Source organism: Notothenia rossii (genome assembly GCF_949606895.1).
Source record: "Notothenia rossii genome assembly, chromosome: 8".
Taxonomy (NCBI): domain Eukaryota; kingdom Metazoa; phylum Chordata; class Actinopteri; order Perciformes; family Nototheniidae; genus Notothenia; species Notothenia rossii.
Genome location: NC_136906.1, coordinates 36,447,746 through 36,463,609, shown reverse-complemented (window position 1 = coordinate 36,463,609; position 15,864 = coordinate 36,447,746). Strand labels below are relative to the sequence as shown.

Genomic DNA, 15,864 nt, shown 5'->3' with positions numbered 1-15,864 from the left:
TTTCTCTGTCTTGTGAGTTTGCAGTCTTGCAGTTTTGCTTCTCCACCTGTAACATCACTGCCCCTCCACCGGCCATACAGTAGGTTACTAACAAGATTACTTATATAATACAGTGATAGAATACATGTTTAGTATGCTTACTTATAAAAAACAGTAGTATTAAACTTACCTTGTGTTTTCACTCTCACTTAAGTCCCTCTCCCTTTGCCATCAATCCAAAATCAGCTGAGCTGCAACATTATACAGACAGGTAATAATCAACATAATCACAAGGACACAATATGGCTCTGCTAAAAACACTCACTCTTACACGCACCAAAGTTATATTTATCTAATATTTAACTCCCTCCACCCCCGCATACAATCCCTTTTAGAAGCCCCTCTTCTCTAATTCAACAACGTTGGACGAAATGACATTAAGAGAACGTAATTTACAATTAAAAGGCTGTTCAACGTGTGTTGCTAACTTGATCCGGAATCCTAGCTTTATCTTTTATCTGTAAACGTTGCCTAAATCTACTAATTTAGGGATAATCCACTGACATCCTTTAATACACATGTTAATTTGAATCAGATGTACTGATAATATCTGCAATATAAATCTTTAAACTTCTTCTTACCTTTAAAAGTCCGTCACGAACGGTCTATTATGCTGCAACTCTACAGCTCTGCTAGCCTTGGCGCTAACTTCCGGGGAACGATTGAGAGGCTCCACGATCCGCCATTGCTGTAAAAAAGTGGTCCATTGGAGTGAACGGAGATGACGTAACTCTCAGTCTATACGGCGCTGGTCAAACCCATCCATGGACAAACCCCGTGATAGTCCTCAAGCTCTGATTGGATGTTTGAGTGTGCGCCGAGGGTTACGCCGAGCGTTGAACAGCACTTTGAAATGGGATGGAACCACGGCAGACTGTCCAAAACTGGATTTGAACGGACTTTGACATGGGATGGAACCACGGCAGACTGTCCAAAACTGGATTTGAACGGGTCCGCCCCCTCCCCCACCCCGTCCCCAGAACTACAAATGTAGTAACTTTGTAGTAACTACAGTACACACTATTGTGTGTTTCGCAACATGTTCTATGGCACGTCTCTGCTGGGAATTGTAGTTTTAAAAGACGTTTTCATATTTCCCATAATAAGAAGTTGCCAGTATTAAACTGTGTACATCCCTGGAGGTTTAGGGGATAGGAAACACTCACATTTAAAACATATAATTAATTGCTTGTGCCAATAATGGGCAGCATTAATATATAATAAAATAAAAAATATAAATATAATATATATAATATAATATAAATAAAATATATATATATAATATAATATAAATAATAAAGCTCTTCTGACCTTAGCTGTCATGTGGGTATATATACCCACATGCCAGCTAAGGTCAGAAGAGCTTTATTTAACAGCTGGTCTTATGTCTTTTACCCCTGCTGTTGTAAATTGATAAGCCTGAAACATGCACTTGTCAAGGTTCAGAGGCAAATTTTGCAAATATGGCAGTAGCCATCGATCATCTAAAGATAAGATATACTTTATTGATCCAAAGTTGGAAACATTTGTGTTACATCAGCATGTGTAACAGTTGTAAATATGCAGTGGTGTTTATTTGTAAATCATTTAGTATAATCACACACATTTTGTGTTTTATATTGAATAATTCTGTGTTCTTTATTTATTGAATGTTCAATACCTGACAAGGTCGGAGATGAACAACTTGGGTCGCAGGTTCCTCAACAGTGCATTACAAGACATCTATCAGTATGTGTGTATACCTCCAACATTAAACTGTCATATTCTGCACATTTCTTATACTATCTACATACATCTTATAAGAGTATAATACATATGTATAATATCAGTTAAAATAAGTGCTTAAACATACAGTAGTTAACATTGCAGGAAAGCAATATATTAGTACTTTGTCAGGCTTAATATTTATACCCCCAAAGCTTTTTTCTTATTCAAAATAAGACCTTAAACTAAAGTATTCTTTAATGTTTAAATAAAGCCTGATTAGTTTGTCAGTCTGTGTCTCCTATTAATATCTAATAATACAAATAATACATTTCAATAACGTGCTTTAACCACTAGGTGTCCCTTTCGATCAGCTGTGCACCGTTATGGTGTAAATATACCAATATACCGATTGGGTCAAATATAAAAGTCAGCCGAATTAGTATTGATACTGCAAGGAGTTGACCGTCCGTCAACATGTGACGGGTTGGGAGTGAGAACGTGTTGTGTACAGAGTTATTGCAGTGGGCAGGAATGTTTTCCTGTATCGGTTCCTGTGACAGCGGAGCTGCAGCAGTCTGTTGCAGAAGGAGCTCCTGTCTGTCCAGGTGTGGGGGGGGGGGGGGGGGGGGGGGATCTGTCTGTCCAGCTGCAGGTGGAGAGGATGGGTGGGGTTACCCATGATGGAACCAGAATAAGTTTTTTTTGGCTTACACGCCTTTCATCGTAGTGGAAAATGTTGTCATATGCAATATGTTTGGATAGTTTCACCATTGAAATGCGTTTGATAACACTAGGTGCTCTAGTGCCAAAGTTGTGGCCCTAAAAAAATATCAACTATTCATTTGTATGGCATCCAGAGCTTCCACATTTTTAGGGAATATGTTTTTTGATCATTGTCATAAGCAATGGTTACATTAAAACCCTCCTATTGTATTCGTTTCCCCCCCTTACTTTGGTGTTCGCGGTCAAATTTGACCGGTCCTGTTTTAACTGCTACTACATTAACACAAAAATCATGAATCATCACCAAATTTCATTCATTTCATCAACATTGTATGTTGAGTTGGCACCTCAGCTCAAAACATACAAAAACACAGAAGAATAGAAAGTTAACCCATTGAAATGATATGAGAGCAGTGCTACAAACTACAATTCCCATTAGATACGCGCCCATCAATCGTTACGAAGTACACAGAGCTGACATATTTGAAGTTCTTCCAGCGTGTGTGCGTGGACTCGTTCGACTTGTCTTGCGTTGACGGCCATATAGGCTCCATTCCCTTTCAGAAATCCGTCAATCGGGCGCGATCCGAAACCAAACCCTGTGTTTAAAAAAATATTAAATACAAATTTGCACTTTTGCCTCCTTAGCAACGGCAGTATCGTTTGGGTGGCGATCTGAGTTCGGGTACCGTATCTGTGACGTGACAAAGGGTCGCCGTGACAACGTGGTGATGAGATGTGGATAACTTTCCAGATAAAGACCATCCTGATACTCGAGTTGTGGTTTTCAATAAGTGAAAAAGAAAATTCAAAGTAATCACTACCATTTTAATATCTCAAGCATTTGTTCCCAAAAGCTTTCAAATGTAGTAGCAAAACCAGTGATCCAGATCAGGATCATTTTAATTAGGCCTATAATTAAATGATATAATAATAATACATTTTATTTTTAGAGCGCTTTTCTGAAACCCAAAGACGCTTTATATGCAAGCCTACCTCCAAAGCATTATACTTCGGAAGTTAAACAAATTAGATAAGGCAGTGGATGGCAAAGTACCAGATTTCACACATGAATATGCTTAAAATAGGTTATGGTGTTCCTATCACTGACAATGAAATCATGTAGTATTTCAACTGTAATTTCCTAAAAAGTCAAATGCATTTTGGTGGAGGTTTTCATCTTATTTCTAATAGAAACATATTAAATATGACTCAAATGGAGCATATAAACAAGAGAACAAACGTGAAAAAACAAAACTGGTGTTCAAATAACAGATTTTATTTGTATGCATTATCCCGGAGAATTCTTCGGCTGCCAGGAATGAGCCCACTCCTTGCCACTGAAAACAGAATGGAATAATGTTAGTTACAGTTACTGGTTTCGTCTTTCCGAAAAGCATAAACCATGTGTGAAGCAAACATCTTATAACTCAATTTATATAAGTAAATGTTTCATTTACCATTTAGAAAAAGTGAACATAGAAATTAAAACAAATGTTCTAACAAACAATAAAAACAAACTAAAACACATACATTAACAACAATGAAGTTAAACAATCATTTGTTCCTACACTACTTCAGCTGCTTCAGAATAACAGCAGTGAAATATATAAGAGGACTGGTGGTAGATTTGGATGTTTTGCATTTGTTAAATATCATGTGTTTGTTCTCCAACATGGGACTACATCAGATGACATGAAGCCAAGTAACTGGAAGATATATACCATACTGGACAGGGCTCCCACTCCACCAACATTTCTGCTTTTCCCTATCAAGAGAAGAAAACAAATCTCTAATTTCGGAAAGACCTAACGCATATTAGCTATTTAGCAAACAATTGTGTTGGAAGTTTGTAAATCATAAAGCAAATCCTATGCATTACTTTTATTCCCGTCTAACCTTTCTCATTCTTTCTTTTATTACACTCCTGATGGGGAAAGTTTCAAGGCGAGTATGGTAGGAGCAATCTGTGAACATCAAAGCAGGTTCCACATACAGTATTAGTCATATTAGAAAGAAAATAAATACAACTATGAACACTGAAGTAGCAACCAAACTTGCATGATGAAAAGTGACCACACTGTTATCACTGGTCAAAAGTTACTGTATACATCATTGAAATGGAACCAAGCTGCTCTCAGTCCTAACATGGGATGCTTGTTTGAATGGCCATACCACTGCTGAGCCTGAGATGACCAAAGAAAATACTACACTGCTGCTTCCTTTACTGCCTAGCATTCTCATCACCACCTTATCAACTATGACTGTATGTATTTTAGTCTAATTAGACAATTAAAGCCCTTTGGATTTTTGGATAATGTATCAGTTATAGTTATTAGTCACAATATAGCATTGTTAACTCACTGAAGAAGCATCAATCACTGCGTTTACATGCACTTTGCTAAAGTACATGTCGATAGATTTATTAGAATACCAATCAATTCGACTCATGCAAATGTTTATAATCAGTCAAAATACTTAATACTGTTAATATACCTGACTTTTTCTTTTTGCGTCTAGGACCAAGTACTGTGTCCCTCACGGACCCTGTCCTGACAGCTGTGGGTTGAAGAAGAAATGTTACTATATACATACAGTATACCAAGTTAAGCTTAAACTCAAGTTTCAAAATACATCCCACAAATGCAGCATCACATGATGCAATAGGTGTTAGGTACAGATATTTTTTTGTTATTGCGATTTAATTGAGGTTGATCTATGAAGTCTAGGTGTTTTGTTGTCTTGCCTATATAATTGACTCCATACTTTATGTGTAAGGAATAGTTTGATAAATATTAACATGTTGTGCTGTAACGTTAAATGAATTTAACTTTGATTCAAAAACCTAAGTTTATTCCCCGTATGTTCATTATGGGACAGTGTCGTATCTAAATGCAGTTCTTGAGTATAAAGTTTAAATATGCTGCATGACGTTGTTGCATGAGTTGCTTCGAAGTTTACCCCTATGGTCAGGGATTGCTTTAGGTCAGGGGTGGGGAACCTTTTTCCTCTCAAGGGCCATTTCAATTTTTTCAACATCCTCCGAGGGCCGTACAAATTATTGACCTCAGCTTAAAAAAACTAAGATCACAGCTAGGGGTGGGCGATATGACGATATACATCGTAGAGACGATATTAGGTCTCCACGATATGCCTTTTCAGAGATATCATATCTATCGTGATAGTGCACCAGGAGGATTTTCACGGCGGCCATGACGGCCTGTTTGGCCGTGAAGCCCCGAAAATAATTGTACGTCCTACGGCCAGCATGGCCTGCGTGCCCCTGATACTGTTAAAATCTCGAAGTTGCTTTAAAAGCGTCAGAACAGTGGTTTCTGAACTGCGTTACGCTGCGTTCACAACGGACACAATGCGAATATTCTCACCCTAACCGCTGGAGTTTCACAGCGGCTGTCAGCTGTGTTTACTCCTGTCATTCAAACGGGACACGCTGGAGAGGGGGCGGGACTTATATCCATGTAAATACTGTGGTGGAAACCAACTACGACAAAATGAACCTATTTTACCGCGATTTAATTGTAATACACGTTTCAAAATGATGCCGAAGTAACTAAATACTGATAACAGTTAGTAAAAACCAAGCTGTCTCGTCAGGATTCAGACAGTATTGCACTTCATTTATTGTCGATTCGGTTGGCTTATATTTTATTTTATCAATAAGGTATTTATATTGTTTTTCCCTTTTGAAACAGATGTTCAGTTATTGTTACGCCCCACAAAAATGGCCCTATGGAGCTAACAAAATTCCACCACTGACCCAAATATAACACGAAAGACACCTTTTAAAATCATCGAATCCATAGGATTTATTATAGACAACACATCAAATGTTTGTCCTAGGATGAGAAGCAGAGACACAGTAGTCCCCACCCCAGAGGCTTCTCCCTTCTGCTGCTGCACTGGAGCTTTTAAGCACTTCCTTCTCCAGGTGCACCTCGTCTGAACCTCGTTACAGCAATGCAGCACACCTGGGTAGAGGAACCAACGGGAAAAATAAATAGGGAATACATGCAGCCGTAACACCTCCACCCTTAAAACAATGAATAAATAGAAAACTAACACCATACTATTCTATTCATTGAAACAAATGTGGAATTTCAGTGATTTTTATCAAGGCTGTATGCAAGGCAGCTAATACTCTTAAGCACACCAGACTTAATACATCAATATGATTGCATTAGAATCAGACAATAGTTTAAGGACTGCTGACAAAAGGTGTCAACCTGAGTCAAATGTGGAACAACAAGATATATTCAAACACTTAAGACAGGGCCAACTAAGATGCTGCCACACAGAATGAGCAGCAACCACACAAGTAGCCAAATCAATTAAACAAAATGGCTACCACCATGAGGTGACAAACAAACTACGAAGCCAATTTAAGTTACTGCGTTTACCAACACACAAACCGTAACAGACATGTCCAACTGAATGTGGAGTGCAACAGCCACAAACCTAAAGGATCACCACAAGTAGACCAACTACAAAGTTGCTGCCATTCACTAATAGCAACACTATGATCCAACACGAGTGAACTGCCACTACCACAACACAAAAATGGACACCATGTGATCTTACAACCACATGCACAAGTTACTGTAATGGATGCAGGAAACCAGCAACAAGCTCACTTGACGAACCGGTATGAGCACACTAACTACTGAACAAGCTCACTTGACGAACCGGTATGAGCACACTAACTACTGAACAAGCTCACTTGACGAACCGGTATGAGCACACTAACTACTGAACAAGCTCACTTGACGAACCGGTATGAGCACACTAACTACTGAACAAGCTCACCTGACGAACCGGTATGAGCACACTCAGAGTGGCCAAACAAAAAGTAGAGTCAAAAGTTGCTGTGCAAAAACTGGGAAAACAAGCAATAGTGAGGCACCCCAACCCTGAGCTGTTGATGGAGATGGCTAACTAACCTAGCTAGTCTTCAGTGGCTTGCCGAGCTCGAGGCGACTTTAAACGCTGAACTCAGTGCATCACCGAAGACCATAGATATAGCCTAAAGCAATACACTGAAGCGTACCCCCACTCAGGATTACCACCAAAAATAAGAAAGGCAAAACAAAAAAGTGGCAAGATTTTCAAACCTAGCCGGTGACGAACTAGTCAGGATGCTCAACACTGAAATTGCAAGCTGGTGAAACAATGAAATGCCCAACCAAACAAACAGCAACAACCACACATTAACTCAAACAAACTCTCTCCACAAAAGCAAACGGCCACTAGATACAGACGAATGCTAATAAATTGACCTCACCTCATGGACATTCGATCCCGGACGACAAATATCGTGATAAATATCGTCTATCGTGATATAGCTTGAAAAATATCGTGATATTATATTTTCCATATCGCCCACCCCTAATCACAGCCCATTCATTTCGCCTTTCTTTCATACTGTGCAAAGAAAAAGCAACCAATCCAGATATCTTACCATGACTCGCGCATGCATGCACGTGCACGGTGTGGCATGACCACCAAAACAGAAAGATATGGACACAAGATGTGTGCAAATGTATTTAGTTTCCTATCCATGTGGACATGATTTAAGTAGAGGGGGTACCTCACACCCTCTAGGGGGGTCCGGGGGGCGTGCTCCCCCGGGAAGATTTGTTTTTAAATGTTTAAGTTAAAAGCATCAATCTGGTGCACTTTGAGAGCAAAATGAAGAGATCTATAGATACATCTCAACATCCATATGAAACAGAACTGTACGCAGATTTTCTTTTTCTTTATGGATATTTTACAAATCACTCCCCTTTTGAAGTGTATTCTTGTTTATTAATAACAAATTTGTTTTACTGTCATATAGTATTTTATACCTGTTTACTTTATTCTCTTATTTTTTTATAACTATAATGATCATATCAATAATAATAATAATAATACATTACATTTATAAAGCACTTTTCCTGGTGCTCAAAGCGCTTACAAGCAAGTAAAACAAAATAACAACAGATAAATAAAGATAAAATAAATAAAGATATCAATAAAGATGATGATAAAGATGTGCCTTTACCTACTGGTTGGAGAAAAAGCTTCTTATATTCGTTTGCATAGCTAGCTAACCAGATGCTAATAACAACAAAGTTATTGACTGTATGATCAGTATGACAGATGAACAGATCGCCCACTGGGCTTTCAACTAAAGACACAGCCATGCAAAAACTGCAGCATGTGTACGGCTCCTTATGGGTACTGCAATTTCTGAAGTGCCGGAGCAGCGTTCTGGTGCTCTCCGTCAGAACTGCACCCCTGTCAGACGAGACATACCACGTGATGACACGTTCGGCTCGTGTTGTGTTCTGCTTCAAGGACCCTGATCTTGGCCAGGAAAAACAGGCACTCGCTTTTTTTCTTTTTTTGCGGTCTAGATTGCTTCAATTTTTTTCTTTTTTGCGTGTGTTTATACACAAGTTATTGAGCCGTTTCCGCTCTACATCCTGAACTCCTCCCTTCGATGCAATGCACTTCCGTTTTGGCGGACTGGGTTTGTTTTGCTAGCTAGCTCCGTTGTGCCGACAAAGCACTGATATCGCAGAGACAAAGAGGATATAACAATTACAACATGAAGAAAAGTGGTTCGGGAACTACGTGTGCGGTAGTTGGTTGCAATCACTCGAGAAAGCACCTGAACGAGTGGTTAGATAGAGAGTGCTACGACCACAAACCAGCACCCAGCACCCAGCCATGTTGTTCATTAAATACAGATAAACACAACAAATACTGCATGCATTGTATTTTTTAATATTATATATGAATATTTTCATAGTGATGTAATTGTGTGGGCTGCTTTTATATTTTAATTTGTAATACCTGTTAGGATTAAACATGTGATCTTTCTTGTTGAAGCCATTTCTTTAGTTTCCTCTCAACAATTAATTCATTCAGTGTTATTTATGTACAGTATGAGCTTAATATGAATGATGAACTGTGTTAAAAGAAATTGTAGCACTCTAAGGAACATATGAAATGCAATAATGCAATAACAGTGCAATAATGAAATGAAATTACATCAAACTTTATTTTCACTCAAACAGTACAGGCACATATGATATATTGCACAGCATAAAGAGATCATGTAAATTGTGCATTATGTAAACAACAGACAACTGTTGGCTCCTGTGGGCATGACCTAAATAAGGCAGTTTATTTTGGTTTTAAAATGCTGAGATATTTACTGCAGAACTGTAACCTTCCCTCAACAAAATCGTCAACAATTTTCGGGAGCATGTGGGCAAAGTAGAATGTGCGCAGCCTTATGATATGCCTTCAGACTGTCCATTGCTTTTCCATCTATTGCCATGGATTGAACGAAGTAGGAGCAAATTTTGCTGTACGTTATGCTGGGCCACGTCGTCATGTTATCCTCCCAGTTTTGCACTGAATTCGGGTGGGGGAGAGTAACGCCATCTCCAGTCAAAGAAGTAGAATCGTGTTCCCAAGCTAGCATCACTGTTAGCATCGAAATCGCTGTGTTTACACCAGTGCCCGTCTGACTGTTTACACCGGTTTACACCGACAGACGCTGTGCAAAAGACTTCCGGCGGAAATAAAGTGCATTTGTGAAGGGTTATGGCGCTACCCGTGTTTTGGCGCGTAAACTTGTCTATAGACCCTTTTTGTGTTTGTACACAATGATGACGTAGAACGTATGCGCGCGCATTGTGGCAACAGAAGGATGGCAGAGATAAACAGCTTGTCAAGCTACGCAAGGGGATTATCAACTAAAGATCGTGAATGTTACCTTAACAAGTTGACTTTGACAAATGGTGTCCGAATTCCAGATCCGTGTTCTATTGATGAGTGGGTTGAAGACGTTAGCAAGTGGCCGAATATACAGTGGTCAGATATATATACCTATTTAATTGAGAAACCGAGCGTGTACACCAGAGAGAAATTACGAGCCTTTAAGTCAGTGGATGCTTACGAATACGTTGTCTGTGGTCATGTACAGAACGTCAAATACCATGACATAGACTCAGAGTTTTTTATTTTGAGATCAGAAATTCTCCCTAGTCAAAGACAAGGACACAAGACAACGATGTATGAGGCTTGGGTCATAATCAAACAACGAGAAAACTACGTCCTCACAGCGAATTGCACCTGTATGGCGGGGTAAGTAGCCTATTATTTGGTGTTGTGGGCTTGTAGGTAACAGTTCAGGGGTGTGTTACTGTCCTTTCAGCTGGCTATTACTCTCCTTTCCATATCAAAAATCGTATGCCTTGCCCTGTAACTTTCTCATCATAACCAGGGTTTGAAACTAACATGTTCATGAACAACAACACAGTGACAACAGGGTTCAAAATGTCAGCAGCCAATATCATTCAGTTACATTCAAAACCTGATTAAGCTTAGGATACTCACATGTCTAGTAAGTTAGATGTTTACCTACTTCATAGCCAGAGCCGAGATTTTTCTGAGAGCAAATGTTACTTTCAAGCCCAGTATGTTTATTATGATTTTGTGAATTTTCAGGCTTGGGTCATGCTGCAGCCATGCAGCTGCAATATTATTCAAAGTTGAGCTCTATGTTAGGATGGGAAGGACAGAGAAAGCAGCGGTTACTTCTGGATTGTGCATGTGGAAAGACATCAGCAGGAAAGAAGTCAGACCAGCTCCATTGAGGGAAATCAGCTTCCACAAACCAAAGAGGCTTGGCAGGCAACTTCCAGCAGCTTCAACATCTGCTAGGCAGAATAGTATCACACCCAGAGGCATGTAATAGTTGACAGAGCCTAGATAAGTTTCCTTTTGCGATAGTGCATTTAATTAATTCTCAGGATTTCTCCTCAGTGTCTTGACAACATAATGTAGCCTGAGAAAGGTGTTACTTGGTGATGCAGAGATGAAAAGGCCTACAGACCAACATGGCATCATGACTTTTTGTAAACATACACGCTCAGTTTGAATAGTTTCAGTATCATTAGTTATGTTAGTTTGAATATGTCTGTCCTTTTGTCTTCAGATTACTGATTCTAGAAATTCGATTGTTTGTTATCTACAGCTTAACTGGTCTGGTTTTAGAATAATTCAGTCATTATTCTTAAAATGTGAACATTATGCAGCACACTAATTGTGTCTTTTTGTTGCTCTATTATCAGTGTTGACAGATGATGACATCCGGGAACTGCGGGATGTGAACCCAGGTGCTGCAGTGCTGACGAGCCTGGAAAACAGTGACACGGACACTGCATCGTCTGACACTGATTCAGAAGAGCATCCAGACTTACCTGAGCCCTTGACTGCTTTATTTGATGCAACACTCCGGGAACTCTCACCACAGGAAATGAAGGTGAAATGTGAGGATACATTTCACAAACTAAAAACTACTCTACAACCTCAACAATGTGAGAAACTGGAATTTGTGACACGGAAACAGTCAAGGTCAAATGAGTGGCAGAACTATAGGGCTGGTCGGATCACAAGCACCAAATTTCACCATGCAGCCACAACTGACAAGATCAGCAAAACATACCTAAATGATATAATGCAGTACAACAAAACAGAGTTAAATGTCCCATCTGTGCTCTGGGGTCAAAACATGGAGGAAACGGCAAGACAAGCCTACACTGCATTTATGTCCCAAAGCCATCCAGATTTCAGCATCAGCTCATGTGGCTTAGTAGTGCAACCTTCTGAGCCACACCTTGGATCATCGCCAGATGGGATAGCAAGATGTACCTGCTGTGGCAAAGGGGTGGTAGAGATCAAATGTCCCTACAAATACAGGAATAGCCTTCAAGGATGTACAGAAGACAAGCAGTTTTGTCTGGACAAGTCATTCTCTTTGAAACATTCACACACATACTACTATCAAACTCAACTTCACATGTTTGTGTGTGGTGTTAGCTACTGTGACTTTGTGTTGTGGACTAAGGAGAAGTTCATTGTGCAACGTATCCTAAGAAATGAAGAGTTTCTGCAGGAGGCTTTGCCAAAAGCACATGAGTTCTTTAGCTCGAGTGTGTTGCCTGAATTACTGACAAGAAGACATGATCCTGTCTTGGTGTCACAGAGAGCCTGCGAATACTGTGAAAGACCAGATTTTGGTAAAATTATAATCTGTGTCAAATGCAACAACCACATTCACTACAGTTGTGCACACATAAAAAGGAAGCCAGCAACATGGTTATGTAGGAAATGTCTGAGAGTCGAGGCTTGAATGCCTTCATGTAGGAGTGGGCAATATAATGTATTGTATTGTGATAGGAGACCAGATATGGTGTTAGATGTCGGTTATGGATTGTCTTTCCCTGGTTGTTAAAGTTGCATTACAGTTGAAACAATGAATTCATCATCAGCCTTTTCTTTACATTTGATGTTGTTATTGACAGCTGTGTCTAGATGCACTTCAGTGCAACAAGATATTTTAAGTTTTATTCTGTAATGCTATATATGTATCCATAGAGATAATTTGCGACCTAAAATTATTATTTACTGTTTACAACATACAGAACCAGTTTGATTCTAATATATTGTACATACTCCTACTTTCTATGTTGTTAATGTTTAGTGGCACTTTAATGGCACCTGAATGGAATGAAACTCTGTTAGTAACAGCATTACAAATAAATGTGATACTGCACTCTGAATTGTTGAGATAATCTGGGGGGGAAAGGACCATTAGACACACCAGTGGCAGCCAATGTGGGGAGGTTTATTAAAATGCATTAAGTTTTAAGTACAGTAGGCCTATATACATGTTTTACAAATGTAAAATCACTTTATAAGTCATACATGGTTATGTGTAACTCATTTGGGAACAACACTCTTACAGATGTTTGTGAGGGCACCACATACAATAACAACATCATCTAGTATGTCAACCTGCGACAAAGGAATAAATGTTTGTAAAATCTTAAAGTTTTTCCACCGACCAATAACTCGCTCTACATGGATCCTCACACGAGAAAGTTGTCTAGATGTGTCCACTTCCTGTGCAGAAAGCTGCTTCTTTCCTTTTGTGAAATGAGGGATACGAAGGGTTGCACCATAGGCCGCAAGCTCATCTCTGATGAGAAATCCTCTGTCTGCTAAAACCTCATCCTTAGGCTCCAAAAGTTTGAGGAAACCTGACTCCTTAGTGATCTGCTTGTCTGAAACCCGTCCACCCCACCCAGGAGACAGAAAGGAAATTGCACCAGCTGGAGTGATGCCGATCAAATATTTAATGGTGTTGTTGTGTTTATAGTTTGACCATGTCTGGGCCCTGGAAGTCAGATTACTGGGTCTAGCTATAAACATTTCTGTGCAATCTATTATGCACCGGCATCTTCTAAAGTTGCGCTTGAATATTTTTGGCATATATTTAAGTACTGCACCCTTACTTGGCCATTTAATGAGTGGCTTGAGGACCAAGGCCATAGCAGGGACCCAGCTCCGCAAAATGTTTGATAAGGTGGTTTTTGATACCTGAAATCTATAAGCCAAGTCAGTATTACATAGGCCCAACCTTAATTTCATCAATATAATCAATAGGTGGTCCTCTACTGTAAGTTTGTTGTGAATTCTTTCTACGCTGCACATCATTTTTGTAATCAGCCACTCAAAGACCACAGAGGTCAGTCCTTTGAGAAAAATCAATTGTCCAATATTGCACTTAACAGTGGTGTAGGAGAATGTAGATTTTTGCAGCTCTTCTTTCAGCTTTACATTTTCTGCTCGTAGTGTGTCAAACTCCTGTCGCAGGTTGACATATTCCTCCTGAAGTTGACTGTATCTCAGGTTCAGATCATCGTACTCTCTCTTTGGAACTGGGATATCCTCTTCAGCTTTAATATAGAAAAGTGAAAAATTAGCATGTGCTGCAACCAATGCAAACAAGTTCACAATTCAGGGGTTCTCACACATTTTTACCAATGAATTTTCAAAACTTTTCCATGACAGAAGAGAAGATACATTATCGATCCCAGGGGGAGATTTTTCCTCTGCATTTGACCCATCCAGGGGCCAGTGTACACGTCACACACAGAAATACATAGCAATTGGAGCAGTGGGCCTGGCAGGAGCACACACACACTAGGAGCACATTGACTCTTTCAGTGAGGGTGGGAACCCTGACAATCAATCAGTTAATTGTAAGATGATATATTCATATAATTCATACCAGGACAATGATCCATGCTGCATTCTTGTTCTGGATCCATGCTGCATTCTTGTTCTGGAGTTTCAGAAGTAACACGTTGATTTGCTGCAGTGTCAGCTCTCCTCCTTTTCCTATGGTACCTACAGTAACAGCAGAAATTCATAGTTAGACTAATCCATATCTCAGAACAGCAGCTGTAGGCACCAAAGCTTATGCTCGACTGAGAGGATGTCAACTCTAATCTTACCTGTCCATCTTTGCATTTGGGTTCTGGCTTTGTTTTGTGTACATGAACACAGATGGCACAAAATCAGGACTACTAGAGTCCAATGATGCCTTGCCTGCAAAAATAAAACACAAACACGTTTGTTTAGCCTAGCAAGCTACTAGGCAAATCTAACGCCAGCTTATCAAACTTTAGCTGCATTTGATTATTATTCTACATCATACAGACAATCACTAATGTAAACAAGGCTCTCCCGTAAAATCAAAGAGTAGGCTAGATAACCTCATTACCTGATATAAAGTGGGCGCTGCAGACGCGAGCATTTTTGATTATGTCCTCATTCCAGTCCACACGTTTAATCGCCTGCAGCCACAGACGCCGCCGGTTGCTCTGAAATGGTCGTGGTCCTCTCGGAATCCTATAAAACTTTAGTCCGCCGGTGGAATAGCGATTCGTACAACCGTATACGCAACAACCAGACATGTTGATGCTGGGTACAGTTTGTAAATGCTTGCTAACCAGTTGCTACGTCGTCTTTGTCATTCAGAACTGCTTGAAAACAACACCACTTCCGTTGCCCACATGCGCACGCAACTTTTTGATGACGTCGGCTGTAAAAGGGTCTATAAATTACATCGAGGGCCGCACCAAATGGTCTCGAGGGCCGTATACGGCCCGGAGGCCGGAGGTTCCCCACCCCTACTTTAGGTAGACCACAATATTAATGATATCAACCTCTCGTACAATATATGGACATGAGCCAAATCATTTTGATGTAATCGACCTACTGCCCAACGCTACAATGTAAGACCCTTTCTGTGTGTAAACCAAATCACATAGGAGTTTTATTTTGTGATTTATCAAATGTTAAGTAAGCCTGCTGTTGCTTTGCATTTTTGTGTGAAAAAGGTATAACCATATAGTAACCACATGTCTGTTCAGGAATGAAAGACTGTATTTTTCTAAACGTTTAATATTTATTTATATCCGAGTACCTAAGGATATACACATACCCAAGTATCCCATTTTCCTTTCA

General features: G+C 39.7%; 1 protein-coding gene across 1 annotated transcript; it reads right to left on the bottom strand.

Moving 5' to 3' along the window:
- Nucleotides 1–11,451: 11,451 nt before the first annotated feature.
- LOC307016952 (uncharacterized protein) lies at nucleotides 11,452–15,351 on the bottom strand. Its single transcript, XM_079646342.1, has 4 exons — nucleotides 15,119–15,351; nucleotides 14,850–14,943; nucleotides 14,624–14,742; nucleotides 11,452–14,288 (listed from the first exon to the last, which is right to left on the bottom strand). Exons 1-4 carry the CDS (start codon nucleotides 15,309–15,311, stop codon nucleotides 13,270–13,272), a joined length of 1,425 nt encoding a protein of 474 aa, XP_079502468.1. The 5' UTR covers nucleotides 15,312–15,351; the 3' UTR covers nucleotides 11,452–13,269.
- Nucleotides 15,352–15,864: the final 513 nt, after the last annotated feature.